At 46.3% G+C, this 20,015-nt stretch overlaps 1 protein-coding gene across 6 annotated transcripts in view; it reads right to left on the reverse strand.

Annotated features, from left to right (window-relative positions):
- Positions 1–20,015, reverse strand: part of RIMBP2 (RIMS binding protein 2) — a 283,562-nt gene that overhangs the window by 41,102 nt on the left and 222,445 nt on the right. For all 6 annotated transcript variants that reach the window (XM_035097548.2, XM_035097547.2, XM_035097540.2 and 3 more), the window contains 5 exons: positions 15,072–15,223; positions 10,416–10,492; positions 8,594–8,703; positions 6,536–7,348; positions 1,249–1,400 (listed from right to left, as the gene is read on the reverse strand). In XM_035097548.2, coding sequence (XP_034953439.2) covers positions 1,249–1,400; positions 6,536–7,348; positions 8,594–8,703; positions 10,416–10,492; positions 15,072–15,223 — 1,304 coding nt within the window. The remainder of the gene's footprint in view (positions 1–1,248; positions 1,401–6,535; positions 7,349–8,593; positions 8,704–10,415; positions 10,493–15,071; positions 15,224–20,015) is intronic.

A 20,015-nucleotide genomic window follows, 5' to 3' on the forward strand; every position in this document is an offset into this window, starting at 1 on the left:
CATTTAAAGCAGCATTGTGCCACTCTAAAGAGTCATGGCTTCCCCCCCAAAGTATCACGGGAACTGTTGTTAGTTGAGGGTGCTGAGAAAGTAGGTTCTGTCCATAGGATAGAACATGGGTTGCGGAAGGGCTAACAAGATATCCCAGGGCCTGGGGGCGGGTCAGTTTGGATGACCTCTGGTATCTGATTGGAGGGAATGGTTGTTGCTGGGGAATTTAGCATGTTGCAATTGCTTGATTGACAGCCCTGGCAATATATATGCATACTGAGCAGTTTGTGCCACCTCGTTGCTGCTCGCATCGAATCTCCCGCCCGCCCTCCGCTATGTTTAGGCCCTTTGCACTGACCTTGCGGCGCCTGTCATGGGGTCGCCTGTATTCAGGGGCCTGGTAGGAATTTTGCCACTTGGCTGATTGGCTGGTGCCAGATGGTTTTTGCCTACCACGCTGCAATTAGTCCAGGCATCCCCCAACTGCGGCCCTCCAGATGTTTTGGCCTACAACTCCCATGATTCCTAGCTAAGAGGACCAGTGGTCAGGGATGATGGGAATTGTAGTCCAAAACATCTGGAGGGCCGAAGTCTGGGGATGTTTGAATTAGTCACAACTTTTAAGGTTGCAGTTAGGCGTTGGTTCAAATAAAATGGACGAGGGGTACGGATATTGGCTGGGCCTGACCCTCATTGATTGCTGCTGCCATATAGAAGTATTCCGTTAAAGGAATCCTGGGGCTCCACATGTTTGTCTGTTTAAGCCCGCTAGGGGACAGGCCGCGCATGAGCCTCGGGGAGCATCTGGGGAGAGGACAAGAAGAAGGGCTTGTGCCCCCTGCCCCGTCCTCTCTCAGGGGGTGCTTACTTACCGGCTCCCCTACTAGGCTAGAGGGAGTCAGATCTGGGGAACCAATGCCTAAGCAACCACTCACATTATTATTTGTATTTTAATGAAGTTGTGGCCAAATTTAATGCCAAAAACCTTAAACTAAAATTACGTGTTTGGTGTGAGTTATTGGGAGGATACCTCGGCACGCAAGTGGTTTTCTTCTAGAAAAAAATGGTGCCGCTACTGTGTACCATTGAGTATCCCCAGGGGAAAAAAAATCACTGCTGAGAGTTGTCAGGAGATCCCCACTCCCTTCCAAGGGCTACAATTCCCAGAGTTCCCTGGGAGGAGAGATGGACAGTTGAACCCACTCTGGGAATCAAGGCGTGTGGGTCACCATCAACAAAGTGGAAAACCCCACCTACCCTTTGGCCTTTTGCATAAACTCCATAACCGGTTACGTTGGCTCCATTGGAGGTCCCTGTTGCTGTGAGAATTGGTGGCTTCCATGAAACCAGCATCGTTCCTGGCGTCGGCCCAGCCTGAATTCTGATGTCTTGAGGGGGAGCTGGTGGACCTAGATTTCAAAACACGTTTCAGTTACTACTAGTCACTTAATTCCTTATGTTCTACAGGTAAAACCACATTGTTATTAAATTTTCATTGTCTAAGGCAGGCATGTCCAACTGGTTGATCACGACCTACCGGTCAATCGCAGGTCAATCTGGTCAATCTACTGCTCAATCACGGATCTATTGGTCAATCGTGGTTGATCTCGTGACCGTGATCTCTCCTCTCTCTCTCTCTCTCTCTCTCTCTCTCTAGCAAAAAAGCTCAACAACTTTGGGTCTCCCCCCCCCAAGAAAAGCTCAACAATTTAGGACAATCTAATGGGAGTAGATCGCAGTCTCTTGGAAGTTGGACATGCCTGGTCTAGGGAGATTAGGCTGGAGATGTCAAGATGTGTCATTTGAGTATTTTATTGAGGGATGGAGGGCCAGGTGACTTTGGCATATGTTCACTCTTTAGTCTACTTCACCCCATTACTATTTTTTAAATCCATAAACAAAATTTTAAAAAAATCTGCACAATTTGCCACGTGTAAACATGTTTCCAAACATGGATTTCTTACATACTGTCTCTCACATTATGCATTACCAAACCTAGTTTTATGATGCTGTTGTTTTTAGCTCAGAACTGTGTCAGAACATTCCGAACGATAACTAGTCCACACTACATAATGAAAGCACTTTTATAGCACTTTAAATGTCTGGGTTGTTGTTCTTGTTCTTATTAATAATTTACTGAACAAATTTTTATACTGCCCTTCATCTGAGGCTCACAGGTGCTTTACAGGGTCTTCCCCCAACCCAATAATAATAATAATAATAATAATAATAATAATAATAATAATAATCCTGGGAAATGTAGTTTGCTAAGTGTGCTGAGAATTGTTAGGAGAGCCCTCTTTTCACCCTTACAAACTACAATTCCCAGAGTTCCCTAGGAAGAATGGTTGATCATTAATGCAGTTTAAATCTGTGATGTGGAGGCACATCAATGCAGGAAGTGGACATCAGGTCTGTCCACGTCGTATTTTGCAAAGATTGAATTCCCCAGACATCTCTAGTTCTAGCAAACCACATATGGACATTGCTAATGTAGGTGGTGGTAGTGGTTGTGAACTGGGGGGGAAGCTCTGTGGCAAGATGCACATGCTTTAATTCCAGGGTTACTCTTAGTCGTTATTCTTTAAAATTCAGATGTTTCAAAAGAAATCCACATGGTAAAAATTACATGTTAAAAATTAGATGCCTGATTTAAAAAATGCAGAGGACTTAAAACTATCAAAATACAAATAAAACCAGTCGTTTTAAAACAAATGCATGCAAATAAAATTAAGTGCTAAAATTACACGTCTTGGCTGGCTAAAGAGAAAGGTTTTTAGCAGGTGCTGAAAATAATACAACACAGCCATCTGCCTCATGGCAATTTCAGAAATCCTACTAGCTGGAAAATAATTCAGGAGGAGTGGAATGCAAGCCCGAGAAAACACCAAAAGGAACGGAAGGGTAGAAATCCTCTCATCCCTATTCCAATCCCAGAGCCAACGCCAGGATGGGAGGTAAGCCTGTTGAGAGCAAGACAGTTACTATTAACTAAGGTGTCATTGCAGAGCAGAGAACAGGGCAGGGCAGAGGCCAACCTTGCAAATCACTCTTGGAAGGATTACAGCAAACACTTCTACATCCCAACGTTGGGGAGCAACTTTGGCAGGAGCAATCTGATGCTGAGGAGGGAAGTCTGGAAAACCATTTACAGAAAATCCTAGAGAGAGCTTGCAGGAAGCAGGAGATGCTGAAAACCATGCGGCAACCCAATAATGCCAAGGCGAATAGCACACTGGCAACTTCCTGCTGCGGTCCCAGTGTCCAAAGTTGGTGCCAGATTAATAATTGCCTGGTTAATTGGTCGCTAGGACAAGTGGACGGGGAAACAGCATGCCAGAGGCTACCAAGAGTCTTTTGTGCTGTTTGCAGCAATTGGAAGAGAAGTTTGTCAGAGGAGGACATGCATCAGCTGTGTTCAATAAGCTGGCCCAACTCCTTGCACACAGAAACCTAGCAGGTCAGGGAAGAAGGCTGGTGTGTGTCTACACCTCCCCCTGACACCATAGCTTTCTTTTTTATAGGCATCCCCTTATTTACGTATGATCAGCTCGCGTGTGACTGCATATATGCATGGCACTGTTAAATGAGTACGGTAATTCAATTCTTCTAACCTGAAATGACAGGAGAGAGCTGGAAAATCCTTGTGGCTCATAAGGATGAGCCCCAAAAGGATGTCAGTGAGTCAAAAGTCCAGGAAAAAAAAGACTCCAATGACTCCAAATGGTCCTGCTGAAGCCACACTACTCTGTTCTACAGCTGTTGGGTGGGAACACTGCTTCTATTCATTTATTGGGGGTGGGTACCCAGGTGGCGCTGTGGTTAAACCACTGAGCCTAAGGCTTGCCGATCAGAAGGTTGGCGGTTCGAATCCCTGTGACGGGGTGAGCTCCCGTTGCTTGGTCCCAGCTCCTGCCAACCTAGCAGTTCGAAAGCACGCCAAAATACAAGTAGATAAATAGGAACCGCTACAGCGGGAAGGTAAACGGCGTTTCCGTGCGCTGCTCTGGTTTGCCCAAAGTGGCTTTGTCATGCTGGCCACATGACCTGGAAGCTCTACACCAGCTCCCTCGGCCAATAATACAAGATGAGCGCCCAACCCCAGAGTCGGTCACGACTGGACCTAATGGTCAGGGGTCCCTTTACCTTACTCAAGGGTACGCAGTACCGGCACCCCCAAATGTTAAAAGTGTGGCACTTACTGTAACACTTTTTCTTTGCTCGTGCATGAGGCCCTCATAAGAGGACAGAGGCCTAACTCAGCAACGCTCCTCTTAAGCGCTACGCTTCAGCTAGACTGCTAGACCTTTTGCTTTCTTTCCGTTCCTTGAATCTTGGAGTGGCAGGCTGCATGTGTGTTCCAAAACCTGGGTGCCATGCAGCTAAAAACAGCTGAGCAAAAAACAAAAACAAAACCTCCCCCTGTTTGAAGGCCCTGAAAGCCTGTTATCATGATAGCACACTCGCTACGTCTCTAATTAAAACCAATCCCCTATAAATAGCAGTGTGCTGGATGGAAGCCTAGCCTAAAAATATCCCTGTGATTATTAAGGTTATGCATATTGCATGAGTTCTGCCACATATTTGGCAACATCCTGCCTAAACTGAACAAGCTAAAAAGCTTTCGGAGGGAAAAGGGCCACCCGCTCTCCCCCCCCCCACCGTAACAATCAATTCACAGTGCCGGCAGTCCTACAACAGCCCCGATCATCTCTGAATTGTTATTGCCAGGCAACAAAATTCTTATGGGTTGAGAAAAAGTACTAGCAGGCCCCTGTATACCAGGAATCCTGCTTAGCTTTCCCTTGGGAAATAGGCTGTGTGTCATTTTGGGGAATGAAGCCCTCCCCCAAGCCAGTTCTACAGGGGCGATCCTTGAAGACCCTTTTATACGAGGACCGCCTTGCTGAGCAAAAACTCTCTTAAGGTGTGCCATTTAATACACCTGCAGCCAGAACTTTACGATCTGAGAAGACCACTTTTTTTTAGCTTCGGAAGTACCGCTGACCCTGCTTGGGAAACATGGATGTCTCCATCTAGACCAGGGGTCTTAGGCCCAGGCAGGAACCAGATATGGGCCCCCTGGCCTCTCTATTTGGCCCACAGGGTTCTACCCAGGCCACACCCATCCCTGGCCTTGCTTTGCACCCCAGGTGTTCTCACCTGGCTGGATTGTGTCCATTTGCTTGTCTGGATAACTGATGGTGCCATCTAAATGTGGCACATGTACTTATCCCGTTTCTGCAATAAACTATGCATTTAAGCTCCCGAAACCTTGGCTACTTAGAATCATAGAATCATAGAGTTGGAAGAGACCACAAGGGCCATCCAGTCCAACCCCCTGCCAAGCAGGAAACACCATCAAAGCATTCTTGACATTCTTGACAAGAATGACTTGTCACTTCCCATGACACAGGAAAATAGGAAACTGCCTCATATCGAGTCAGACCTTTGGTCCATCTAGATAAGTGCTGTCTACCACTGATTGGCACAAGGTTTCAGGTAGGGGATGTTCCCAGCCCTACCTGGAGATTGAATCTGGGACAGAGCAGATCCACTACTAGTGAACTAAGGTCCTTCCCAGAGGGGAAGGCAGAGGGCAGCTCTAAGTTAGAGGTCCCAATTCCACGTTCTTTGGGTGCACACACCCATGAGGTCATAGGCACTTGCACACTCATGGTAATACACCCTTTCTCCCTCACCTCCCAGAGCACATGTGTGAGGCTACCTCTCTTCTTTCCTTTGTCAGTCTTCCCAAAACTCATCTTGCCCCCAAAGTCTTCACGACAACCCCCTGCTTCCAGTGTTCAATGGTCATGGGTCCGTAACGAAGCCTTAAAGGTAAAGGTAAAGGGGACCCCTGACCATTAGGTCCAGTCGTGACCGACTCTGGGGTTGCGCGCTCATCTCGCATTATTGGCCGAGGGAGCCGGTGTATAGCTTCCAGGTCATGTGGCCAGCATGACAAAGCCACTTCTGGCAAACCAGAGCAGCACATGGAAACGCCGTTTACCTTCCCGCTATAGCGGTTCCTATTTATCTACTTGCATTTTGACATGCTTTCGAACTGCTAGGTTGGCAGGAGCTGGGACCGAGCAATGGGAGCTCACCCCGTCACAGGGATTCGAACCGCCGACCTTCTGATCAGCAAGCCCTAGGCTCAGTGGTTTAACCACAGCGCCACCTGGGTCCCTTAACGAAGCCTTAAGTAGGTGCAACTGAAACCCTGGCATGATCCAGGAGCAGTCAATGTTGTGCCCCACTCCGATGTTCCTGGACTACAAATCCCATTGTCCCTGACCATGCTGCTCGGGGATGATGAGATTTGTAGTTCAACAGCATCTGGAAGACCCCACGTTGGCTTCTTCTGTGTCAAAGTTTAGAACGCCAGATCCTTCAGGAAATGACCTTCCCTCTTGCAATCTGTAAGCTTTCGCATACACCAATGGCGCTGTATAAATTAACAAACAACAGCAAGCAATATCCTAAAACACACACACACACACACACACACACACACACACACAAAAACACAGATGCAAACCTGCTGGCAATGTCGAAAATTCTACAAAGGCTTCCTTTTTTTCCCGTTGCTCAAGTGGGAGCTGCCAGGGCATTTGGTGAGGCTTGGCCAATACCTTCACCTTGTAGGCCATGTTGGGCTTCAGGTTAAAAAATTGATACTTGTATCTGGCAGCCTTGACAATATCGAATTCCTCTTCGTTGAGGAAGATCACGTGACTGTAATTGCTGTTGGTCGGGAGCCAGGTGAGCTCGGCGGAAATCTGGGTGATGTTGTCCACCTTAAGGTGCGAAGGAGCCACAATGACATCCTTCCCAACTAACAAAGTGCACTGGAGCTCGTCAGAATTGCCCCGACTGGTTATGCTTTGAATAGATATTCGATACGTGCAGGTAGCAATGTTAAGTTTTTCTATGAGAGCTTTAGTTCTGCTCCCCAAGGACACACTCATCCGTATTTCTTTGTCTACCAAGACGTTGTAGCTATGAATGGTTCCCCATCCAGGTGGCACGACCGGAGGCTCCCAGCCCACAATAACACTTTTGGCTAGTTGTTTGATAAGGGTAATTTTTCTAGGATAAGGCACAATGTCTTCTCCAATTTCATCAATGTTCACATCCAGGGTCCCTGCACTGTTATTGACAACGCCAGGCTCTAAGTGGCTGGGAGGGTTTATCTCCAAAAGGCCATCTCCTTCCAACATGTGACCAGTGTGGTTGATGTAATTCTGGTCTTGCTCGCTGCCCACCCCACTCGACGAACGGGATTCATTATCCTGCACTAAATCCACAAAGTTGGAAGGGACAAGACCTCTCTGTCCATCTAGGAGTTCACCTAGAGGAGAAAGAGAAAAAAAGGTGGAAGGCAGGTTGCACAAACACACAGAAAAGACACAACTACTCATCTGGATTCACATTTAAAGGAGAAACACAGCCAGTTTCAACCACCACCCCTGCCCTAGCCCTGTTGAGGTGCTCACCCAACCCAATCAAAGCCAGTAGTGACTGCTGTCCACTGGGACTGGTAGGAAGCAAACAGTAGAAGGAACCAGAGGCAAGGATAGGCAGAGTCAACTAATTCTACCTTCCTGTCTACTAGGCTTTACTTTAGCCTCAAGTTCAAGTACTTTATTACGGTCATAAGCAAAACATCTAAATAAATAGCACAACAGTATGAATCTAATAATTATTAAATAAATAGGAACAAGAACCAAACGTAGATTTAAACATATACATAGAATACTTAATTAAGCATAGGTGGGTGTGTAAAAAATTATAAGAAAAATTAAAAGATCGGTTAACACAGCTATATGGGGTAGGCTTCAGAAGTGAGGATCTAACAACATGGGCTTTCAGTTTAGGACTGAATTATAGCATACATAGACCATTCTTCGTTGAATATCTATCATGGCAGTGCAAAATTTGGTGACTGAATATGTGACTTCTGGGCTCTCGTCCTGTAGTAATAGGGAGATGCTGTGTCGTTCTGAACGCCCAGGAAACTTATATAAGATGGGTTGGATAAACCTACGGTAGTTTGAATGTCTATAGAATACTGGCAACAAAGAATGGCATGCTCTGTTGTTTCCTGCTGCTACTGGGCTTTACAAGGGCATCAATGAGACTAAGGAGGAGGAAGCTGACAGTCATGGGTTAGTTGTAGGTAAGAAGGCAGGCAAGTGGGGGCTGGCTGAGGGTAGACAGAGGTCAGTGGGACCAAGTCCCCTTTGCTCTAATAAATTAGCCACCACTGCCCTCATCTGATAAAAGCCTTCACCCCCACGGTTCAATTAGAATTAGAATTTGTAGGAGGGGAGAACAAGGGCACCCTCACTGACCCCCCTCTCTCTGCTACATCCCACTCGTTCAGTTCCATAACTCCCCATGCATTGGTGGGCCGATGTCTCCAGCAGTGAGGCTGCTCTACTTAAAGAGCCACCATAAATGGTTCAGAATGCTGGATAATCGCAAGGGGGGCAAGTGAAACCCAGAATGCTCCCATGTACCCAAAATTCTTGGTGGCTAAAGAGAGGCAAAACAACAGCAAAAAAACCCTAATAAATTGCCCATCTCAACAAACCTTCATAGAAGCCATCTTCGTCCATGTCTCCGTACACATAGAGGTATTTTCCTGCAGTGAGGGGCAGCTCTGCTTCGGGGTTTTCATTTGGTCCATCAAATGGGTTGTAACTGCAGGGAAGCACAATTACTTTTCCTTGCCATCGCTCATGTAATTAACCAGTCAGTGCTGAGAATCTCAGGGTAGGGCAAAGAGCTCCTGCACCCTCCTGCTACATAGGAAGCCACCCTAAACTGTGTCAGACGATGGACCCATCCAAGTACTGTCTGGAAACAGCTCTCCAGGGTTTCAAGCAGGGGTCTCTCTTAGCCCTACCTAGAGTTGCCAGAGGTGGAACCAGCAACCTTCTGCACGCAAGGCAGCTGCCCTACCTCTGAGCTATGGCCCTTCATCCACTTGCTCCCAACTTCACAGAAAGCCATATCCTGACTCTTCCCCACACAGCTAGCAAGTCAGGCCCTTGGTGAGCCAGTTGGGTTTACAGCACCCAAACCCTTTCACAGTACCATTCCTCTTAAGGAAGGATGGTGGGCTGATTCATCCCTCAGTCCTTGCCTCTCTCTGGCTGGTCTCCCCCATCTGCTTTTGCATATTCCCCCTAAGAGTCTTAGGCTACCCACTATTACCCAATTCACACCTCCCATATCCCCAAAGCAGCAAGATGTCCTACTGCAACATTGGAAAGCTTCATCATATTCTGGAATGCCTCTGTGATCCAGCCCCTCCTTGGCCAGTCCTCACTCAGGCCAGGCCAGGGCGCTATTAAGCACAACTGGCAGCAGGGCAGTGTTGGGCAAGTAACATGCCAGTTTCAGGCATCAAGGCCATGACAGGTCCTGAGCCTGGGACCCTTGGAAGACAAGGATGTCAGGGTTTGCAACCACTGGAGGGGACCTCAGGAAGAGCAATCAGTCCTACACCAACCCCCAGAACGCAAAGTAGGCCGAGGGCCAAGACGTGACCTCTGTTTCTTGCAGAAGTCTGTTTCTTAAGTCTAAACAGCGTATGAAGTCAATTTGCAACTGGCCCCACCTTGTCTCACTCAGCCTTTCCCAACGCCTCTCTTTGAGCCTTGCCTTCTCCACCTCCTCGGATCTGGCTAACCCACATTATTTCTACTGGCCCAGTAGTTTTTCAGCATCTATGCTAACAACGAATGTTCAGGAGCCCCAACAATTGGGAACGTGACTGCCTTACTTCCCACGCATGAAGGATATTAAAAAAACAACAACAACCGGTGTCGCAATTGTATAGTTCGAGGGAAATCCCAAGATGTGAAAGGCAACTTATTTTAGCAGCAGGACTCTGAGAGGGCAAGAGAAAGTACTGCTTTCACTTCTGCCCATGGCCCCTGAAAGTGGCCAATCAGCAGATAAAATGACCAGCTCACCTCTCATTCTCCCCATTGTCTGAAATTCAGGAAACGTCTTTTACAATTTCCTGGTGATTTTTGGCAGGGCTCAAAATTTGAGGTTAGTAAGCACTTAAAGGAGAGGATAAAAGAGAAAATATTGGCATACAACGGTGTGGGATATTGCGTCATTAGAAAAACTGAGGCCAATGCAAAAGTTTCCATTTGTCACTTATGCTACTATCTAAGAACTTGGGTGGCCCCCACCAACAGCTTTTAAAGGGATGCTGTCAAAATCAATAGTTTGTGTGTTGTTGATGTGTCTTCTTTATAGCAGACCCCCTATACTCTGTAATGGATGCTGCATGTTGTATTATGCATTGACTGCTAATAAATCAGTTTTTTTTAAAAAGCATTTCAAATTTTGAAAAATAAAAAATACAGTTCACATACTTGGTGGGTTGACATTACCTATATCGAGCGATGCAAAGATGGACTTTTCCAGTGTATCTCTGCTTTGAGGTATTAGAATTCCGTTCATTATCCATCTACAATAAGAAGTAATAAATGTGATTGGTCTCCTGGGATCAGGGTTATATCTTAATCTCCTAACGTACAAATGACCACAATATATATATTTATATAATATTATTTCTTCCCAGATAGAGTCTGACAAGCATTCCATTTATTTAGGAAAATGCATTAATATCAAGCAACAGGAATTTAACAAAATGTGCAATATGGAAGTGCTAAGAACTGGTACTGGGTGTAGAACTCAACACCGTGTGAAAGATATTCATTAAAAACAAAGCACCACTTAAGACTCTCTCTCTCTCTCTCTCTCTCTCTCTCTCTGTGTGTGTGTGTGTGTGTGTGTGTGTGTGTGTGTGTGAGAGAGAGAGAGAGAGAGAGAGAGAGAGAGAGAGAGAGAGAAATGAATATTGAAAACAGGCATTCAATGTCTGGCAAAATTGCAGAACCCAAGGGCAGAAATGGATATATTGCAGTTGAAGTGCTTGCATTATACCAAGTCAGACCACTGGCCAATCTATCTCACTATTTCCTATGATGACCAGCAACTAGTTTTCCCAGACGTTCACTTTGTGTAAGGTGTGGGCAATTCCGCGTTCAGAAATCTTTCTTTCAGCCACCAGGATTCACACATCACAGGAACCTGTCTTAAAGGTAAAGGGACCCCTGACCATTAGGTCCAGTCGTGACCGACTCTGGGGTTGCGGCGCTCATCTTGCATTATTGGCCGAGGGAGCCGACGTATAGCTTCCAGGTCATGTGGCCAGCATGACAAAGCCACTTCTGGCGAACCAGAGCAGCACAAGGAAACACCGTTTACCTTTCCGCTGTAGCGGTTCCTATTTATCTACTTGCATTTTTGATGTGCTTTCGAACTGCTAGGTTGGCAGGAGCTGGGACCGAGCAATGGGAGCTCACCCCGCCACAGGGATTCGAACCGCCAACCTTCTGATCAGCAAGCCCTAGGCTCTGTAGTTTAACCCACAGTGCCACCTGGGTCCCCCACCTGGGTCTTAGGCTGCATCAAACCATTGGCTCATCCAGTTCAGTGCTATCTACACTGACTACCAGCAGCCTTCCAGGATTTCAGACACAGAGTCTCTCTCAGTACTCCCTAGAGTGACTGGGGAAACCCAGCCAGATGGGCGGGGTATTATTATTACTAATTACTAAAGATGCTGGAGATTGAAGCTGGTACATTCTGCATGCAATACTGGTGCTCTACCACTGAGCTATGGCCCTTTCCCTGTAGGGTTCAATGGGTTGGGTTTCCCCCAGGGCTCTCCAATTACCGATTCCCAGGCCCACAAAGGTTGCAAGAATAATCCTCTTCTAGATCCTGCTACCTGATAATAATAATAATAATAATAATAATAATAATAATAATAATAATAATAATTTATACCCCGCCCATCTGGCCGGGTTCCCCCAGCCACTCTGGGCGGCTTCCAACAAAACACTAAAATACAGAAATCCATCAAACATTAAAAGCTTCCCTAAACAGGGCTGCCTTGAGATGCCTTCTAAAGGTCTGGTAATTGTTGTTCTCTTTGACCTCTAGTGGGAGGGCATTCCACAGGGTGGGTGCCACTACCGAGAAGGCCCTCTGCCTGGTTCCCTGTAACCTGAGATTCCCCCCTCCCAATTCCCAACATCTCCTAGGGAGGGCTGAGAACGTCTCCTGCCTGGAACCATGGAGAGATACTGCCAGTCAGGATAGACAACACAGAGATGGACCAATAAGTCTGACTCAGTATAAGGTAGCTTCCTATGTCACTGAAGGTCCTTGGGATCAATGATGGAGTCCTCTACATGCAAAGAACGAGATCAACAGGAAGCTGCTGTACCAGGTCAGACTTTTTGTCCACCTTCCCCTGTGTCGTCTTCTCTCATTGGCTGTGGACTCGGGCAAAGTAGGGTCTTGCACCACCTGCTACCTGATCTTTTATACTGGACATACCACAGGTTGAACCCAGGTATGCTTGGGCTCCCTCAAACTTACAGTGAAGTTCCTGCACCGTCATGAATCCACTGTGGACAGCAAAACAGCCTGCACGAATAATTCTACCTATCTCATTCCTGGGGGCTATGTGCTCCTGGCCACCCACTCTCAATCCACCCACTTCCTCACAGAAAAACGCAAACAACCCAAAAATGTTTTGCCCATCACTTTCTTCCCACCCATGCCCTGGTAGCCCGTGGAGAAAATAACAGAGCCCTTCTCTCCACTCTATTGGTACGCAATAGAACTCATAACCAAGCCCATAATCATTGCTTTGGGAGACTGCTTCCCCACTCCTTGTTATCAATCACCAAGACGGTAAATGGATGGTGTCTTTGTGGAACGGCCGAGGCCTGCTTGCAATTTCTGAAAATTGCCCATGTCAAGAACCTCTTTGTTGGTTTGACTTTTCAAAGCCCGAGTTCTCCTGAAGCATTTTCAACATAATATAGCTCTTTGCCTTTCTCGGGGGGTACTGCACCGCTGAATGTATCCAGAGCCAAAATCCCCACGTGGGGTACACACGCACCCCACAATTACCAATACAAAAGGCAAACAATGAGCGATTCATGTTTGGAAAAAAGGGCAAGCGAAGTAACGAGTAATAGAAAAGCCAACCTGGGTCTCTGTGCTAGCATCCTATTTTCAGAGTGGTGGGAGTAAGATAGAGCTGTAGCTGCTTAAAATGTATGCAGACACATTCCCCACCCCACCCCCACCCCAGCTTGCTGCATACTCTGATCCAACCTGTTTTGCAACGCACAAACAGTACAATCCTATTCCTTTCAGCTCAGAAGAAAGTCCTACACAGTTCAATGAGATTTACTCTGAGGTAAGTGTGTATAGGGACCCAGGTGGCGCTGTGGGTTAAACCACTGGACCTCTTGGGCTTGCTGATCAGAATGTCGGCGGTTCGAATCCATGTGACAGGGTGAGCTCCCGTTGCTCGGTCCCAGCTCCTGCCATCCTAGCAGTTCGAAAGCACGTCAAAATGTAAGTAGATAAATAGGTACCGATACAACGGGAAGGTAAACGGCGTTTCCATGTGCTGCTCTGGTTTGCCAGAAGCGGCTTTGTCATGCTGGCCACATGACCTGGAAGCTATACGCCGGCTCCCTCGGCCAATAATGCGAGATGAGCGTGCAACCCCAGAGTCGGTCACAACTGGACCTAATGGTCAGGGGTCCCTTTAGCTTTACCTTAAGTGTGTATAGAAGGTATGGGGAAATTTTGGCCCATGGGCTATGTAAGGCCTGACAAGGGACCCAAATCTGGCTCATGAGGCCATTTTGCCCCATTAATGTCAAACAGTCCAACCGGATGCCATATAGGTAAAGATGTGTCTGCAAAGGAATAATCTGACGTCTTAAGCTGCACTCTGCAAAGAGGGGCTTGTGTTTGATAAAGGTGAAGGGACCCCTAACCATTAGGTCCAGTCGTGACCGACTCTGGGGTCACAGCGCTCATCTTGCATTATTGGCCGAGGGAGCCGGCGTACAGCTTCCAGGTCATGTGGCCAGCATGACTAAGCTGCTTCTGGTGAACCAGAGCAGCACATGGAAACGCCGTTTACCTTCCCACTTGAAGCGGGAATCTACTTGCACTTTGACATGCTTTCGAACTGCTAGGTTGGCAGGAGCTGGGACCAAGCAACGGGAGCTCACCCCGTCGCGGGGATTCAAACCGCCGACCTTCTGATCGGCAAGCCCTAGGCTCAGTGGTTTAACCCACAGCGCCCTTTTGCATTTGGCTCAAAATGCAAACTCTGCTGAGATTGACTCCACTTGGGAATTTGCTCCACTTGGGAGCAGAGCTGATCCCTGGTGTAAGCGGGGTGTGTGCTGTTAATTCAAGTATCAAGTTCCATACAAAGTAAAGTGAAAGATGAATGCATATGTGCATAAAAACATACAAGAGCACTTAAAAAAAAATATGTTGGGATGGGGAGAAGAAAGAAAAACACAGTGTAAACTTACCTCCATTAGCAAGTCCTGACATTTCAATATCATTTTCTTATATCTTATTCAGAGTGTGTTTCCCCTCTAGCACCACTGGTGACATCATTATTAAAAAAAAACCAACAAGGCTGTGTACCCCCTTCTTGGCTGTCTCCACTGAAGCAAGGCTTCCTCTACATTACATATGTCTGGTTATCCAGCAATTAAAACAGGAAGAGATCTAGAATCATTACAGGAGTAACTGCTCAGGTAACACCAGAGTGTTCGGACATAGCAACAAACCAAAGTTTTGTGTTTCTTGAATGAGCAAGGAGAATCAGCGCTCCCAGTCCTTCCCTGCCCACCATGATAAAACTTCCCTTTGATCTATGCCTGAGGTGAACCATTGTTTGCCATTTCATCATCATTTGCTAAATAATAGATTCTGCTTGCCCTGGAAAACGGGGTTTGAGCCTGGGTTGTGAGCCTAGTCTGCAATTTTTGAAAACTGAATGTGTGTGTGTGTGTGTGTGAAGAAACCGCTGGAGAGTCAGAGGTTCCTCAAGCCTGAACTATATCATCAGCCCATCTTAATCAAAAACTAGTCCCAACAGTTGAAGAAGAGACAGGTTTTGTCCAAAGCCATTTTCAACTTACGTCTGATTCAAACCTGCATCTTGGGCTGCCAGATCGTGACCGGGACAGGAAAGTTGGCTTGATGGACAATTGCTCTGGTTTGTCACCAGATAGTTGTAGGGGTCGTATGAACTCTGAGATCACACAGTGGCCTCCTGAGGAGCTTTCATGACCTGTGTGAAAAAGAAAAAGAGAAAGGAAGTAACATCTCAGGAAACTGGCAGGTATAGTGGCAATCTTGCAGCAACACACAAATTATTATTATTATTATTATTATTATTATTATTATTATTATTATTATTATTACTGGGGGGTGGAAGTGGGGAGGCAGTTCCGTTACCTTATATTCCAGCCCCCTTAGCTACTGATTTTAGATTACAGGGGTGGGCAGGACTCCTGGGTCCCCCATCTCTTGGCTTACCTCTGACAGGTGCCTATGTTACTTAGTCTTAGGATGCTGCTGCATGAACATCAAATCACATCTTTTGGACAATACACATTACACAACCAGTGATAAGAGAAAACTCTCCCCTCCCCCTCCTTAGCATTTCCATACATTAACATTGGCAACAGGATGTCCGTGGGCTCAGAAGAGGACCAGCTGTACCCCTAGAACCAATCCAGAGTCCAGAAAGGTGTATCAAGAGAGTGGTAGCTTGAATATATGAAGATTAGTGATGAGTGAACTCCTCTCAGCTTGACTTAGAAATCAATCACCAATTATGAGTATTTATTTTTTAAAGAGAGAGCTTTGGAGGGAGCTAATCTTCCCCCCAAAAGGTATCAATTAGTTCATCGTGTTGGCTACATGGTATTGAGTTGGTTTCAAATCCCATCTGCCTTCCCCAAATCCTGTACACCAGTTGCTTCCCACATGGAGCTCAGGGAACATCCCAAATGGGGATACTTAAGCCTGCAATGTGCTGTTCTGGCCTTCTGAACAAGATAGGGGAGCTGTCCAACAGTAAAGGTGCTGAATGTTGAACAGGAGAGCAGCTGTTTAGGATGATTTGAGGAGGGAGGACGATTGCAAAGGTCAATTCTCCTTGTTACTGTCCTATGGTTGGCAAACTAAGGCCCAGGGGCCGGATCTGGCCCAATCGCCTTCTAAATCCGGCCCGTGGACGGTCCGGGAATCAGCGTGTTTCTACATGAGTAGAATGTGTGAGTAGAATATGTGCTTTTATTTAAAATGCATCTCTGGGTTATTTGTGGGGCATAGGAATTCATTCACCCCCCCATATAGTCCTGCCCCCCAAAAAGTCTGAGGGACAGTGGACCGGCCCCCTGCTGATAAAGTTTGATGACCCCTGTAAGGCAATGAATCCACCTGCTGTCTTTGCAAAGAGCCCAATGCTTCCCCTCCATGCATTCCTCACATGAATTACAAGTGCAGCTGGTTTCACTTACATCCACTGGCATCACCACATCACCAGTATGGCACCCTTCAACTGTTGCAGGACAACCCCTTTCACCAACCCTCCAACAGGTGGAGTCCAAATAACATCTGGAGAGTCAACCACACTGACTACCCTTGGATGACCTTATGTTATCACATTCATAGTGTGATCCCTAATTGGCTGGGAATGTGTGGAGAAGGAGAAAGAGAAGAAATGGCTCTAACAAAGACAGTCACAAACAAAATGGGGGGGGTATATTTGGGATTGTTGTTTTGAGGGCATTTCCAAAAAAGCACAACTTTCATACCAAGAGCTGCCCAAACAGCATTTGGCACAGACCTTATTACTACAGTATTTCCATCTTCTCCCAGAAATTAATAGTCTGTCTCTATGACATAGCTGCAGTCTACTTGCAGCATCTGAAGGGTGCTAAGATTGACTTGAGTGTCTCTGAAACACAGCCATTTTGTTTTATAGCTGCTCTGAGAAATCACTTCTACCGTAGGCAAAATGGAGGGCATCCCACAGGGCTAAAGCGTCAACAGGGAGCCTTCCAGAACCAGATGCCACCTCTGCATAGAGTCACTCAAAGGCTGATGGCTCAAACTTCAGCAGGCAAGAAGGAAATGTTTGTGAATCTTAAGGGGGGGGGGAGAGAGATAACTTGCAAAGGTTTGGTGTATCTGTCTCCTTTTGGACCATTTCACACATTGTGTGGCAGGGAAAGCTTAGTGTTGAAGTGGGCATGTAATTGCCAGGACTAGGTGGTGAACTATGGCAAATTAACTGCTTGCCACATGAAATGAATGGCTATAATAAGACTCTCCACACATTCAAATTTAGGAGAGTGCAATTAAAGTGGATCAAAGCTCTCTGTCACAAATCTACACCATGCATTTAAAGCTCATGGCTCCCCCCCCCCAACAATCCTGGGAGTTACAGGTAGGTAGCCGTGTTGGTCTGAGTCGAAGCAAAATAAAAAAATTCCTTCAGTAGCACCTTAAAGACCAACTAAGTTTATATTTTGGTATGAGCTTTTGTGTGCATGCACACTTCTTCAGATACACTAGAAACAGAAGTGTCAGACCCTATATATATATACAGAGGGTGGTGGGGGTGGGTGGGAATGGTTGATGGGCTGATGGGAGTGGTAAACCTGTAGATGGGTGTTAATGGCTGCTGATGGCTGCAATTAGTCCTGGGCTGAGGTGCTAAAGAAAGCTTGATCATGCATAATGAGATAAGAATCCGATATCTCTATTCATCCCAGGTGCTTCCATGGTTTTAAGCTTGGTAATGATTTCCAATTCAGCAACTTCCCTTTCCAGTCTGTTCCTGAAATTTCTCTGTAATAAAACAGCTGCTTTGAGATCTTGTATAGAATGTCCTGGGAGATTGAAGTGTTCTCCTACTGGTTTTTCAATCCTGGGAGTGGTAGTGTGCCAAGTGTGCCAGGAACTGCAGTCCTGTGATGGCTAAACTACAGTTCCCAGGATTCCCTGGGAGATGCCTAGTGTTTTAAATGTGTGTTGAATGTGATTTAAATGTATTGTGTGAATGTGAACCCAACAAATCCACTTTTTGCTGTTAAGAAAGTGATGGAGAAATGCATAAAGAAGGTATCGGATATATGATTGATTCATGGAAATGCATAACCACCCCACAATCAAATCAGGACACTCATTCTGGCATAACTGCCTTGCAAACAAATCAGAAAGAATGCTCAATAAAAAGCAGGCTCTATCTAATTCCCATGGAAGCTCTATGCAAGAAAATCAGGATGAACGCTCAATAAATGGGTCTTTTGCAGGCACCTGGAGATCTTCAAAACATGGCCAAACAATGGGGGAAGGAGTAATGTATGAATGAGACACAAACGTGTGTATCTCACAGGTACACTCAGGAAAGCCAGGATTAGCTCTCTCTATATTTGGACACTAAACCTGGTTTTTTCTGGCTGGAAAGGTCTATACCACAAGAAGGACTCTTCAGGTTGGTCCTAAGTTTGCAGTTTGCAGCAACACCTTGCATGATGGCATCACCACCTCCAGGCAACTGTTTTACAGCCAAAAAGGGGGGGGGTGGAGCATGACAGGAAGCATTGTGTTTAAGCATTGCATTGTCTATCTGCAATTAGTAGGGCTCTGAAGCCCCACAACATGTAGTCTGGGCTAGGGAAGAAATGGCAGGTGTAAGGGGCTCTTGAAAGCACACCAGAGAGCAGAAAAGAGTAGACAACAGCAAACTCATTTTGTGAACTGATTTCGAGTCAAGAGACCTGGATGAGTCAGATATAAATTTTCGCTCTGAACCATATGCACAGATCCAGCCTTTGAAAAGTGTACTGTAGACTATTTTAATTAAAAGAAAGAGGGAGGGAGGCAAAGAGGCTAGGAGAGGATATTTGAGGATGTCAGCACCATCCTAAATTGGCTGCTGTGGCTTTGCTACAGCTGCTGCTGCTACTGCTGATATAATTAGGCTCCATTTGCTATTTTCTGCTTCCATATTTGCAGCTCCCAGGGAACAACAGTGCAGAGCAGAGGCAAACAGAGTACGGCATGTCGCTCCCTCCCCTCACTAAAAAAAAAAAGAATCATGCTTCTTCAAAACGGCCATTTTGCAGACACAACGTGCTGCAGCATTTATAGATTTTGTCAAAAAGTCAAGGACCTAATTCCGTACCTGGCAGGGTACGACCACCACGTCAAAAAGCCCTATGGAGCCCCTTTGGTTATAGAAGCAAATGCACTTCCCCCCTCCTGATTATACAGAAATATGGGTGCACCATTTCCAAACTCAAGTGTGTGTGTGCTTGGACCAAAGGCGCTCTCAAGGCAGGCTTCCAGGGCCCTGTTCACAAGACCCTGGTTAGCTGCATTTTGAATTAAGTAAAAGAAGACACATTACTATCTTAAAGAGGGAGTGGAGCAAGACAAATGAGTCTAGAGCCTGACATTACTCAGGACTGCAATACCTCAAGGACCACCACTCTTCATATGAACCGAGCCAGACCCTGCGATCATTGTCTGAGGTCATGCGCCTCCTCCATGACATGTCTGGAGGGTGGCGACATGAGAACGGGCCTTTTCTGAAGTGGCTCCCCGCTTGTGGAATGCTTTCCCCAGAGAGGCTCGCCTGGTGCCTTCATTATACCCCTTCTAGGTGTCAGATGAAAATGTCCCTCTTTGACTAGGCCTTTGGCTGGTTGACATCTGATGCGCTTTTAAATGTGTTGGGGGAGAGGGCAGGGGGGCGGGCAGGAGGGGTATTTTTGTTTTTATTATGTATTTTGTGTAATTTATGATCTACAGATAGGGTTGCCAGACTCAATAGTGGACAGGACTTCTGTGCCTTTAATTGCCCTGCTCTCTTTTGAGTCTGGAAACCTTAAAGAGAAACCAGCAGACCCTTTGTTTAATTTCCAAGCAAAGGGTCTGCTGGTTTCTCTTTAAGGTTTCCAGACTCAAAAGAGAGCAGGGCAATTAAAGGCACAGAAGTCCTGTCCACTATTGAGTCTGGCAACCCTATCTACAGATGAAGAGCGGTATACATATTTAATGAA

This window comes from Zootoca vivipara, chromosome 17, assembly GCF_963506605.1.
Source record: "Zootoca vivipara chromosome 17, rZooViv1.1, whole genome shotgun sequence".
Lineage (NCBI taxonomy): Eukaryota > Metazoa > Chordata > Lepidosauria > Squamata > Lacertidae > Zootoca > Zootoca vivipara.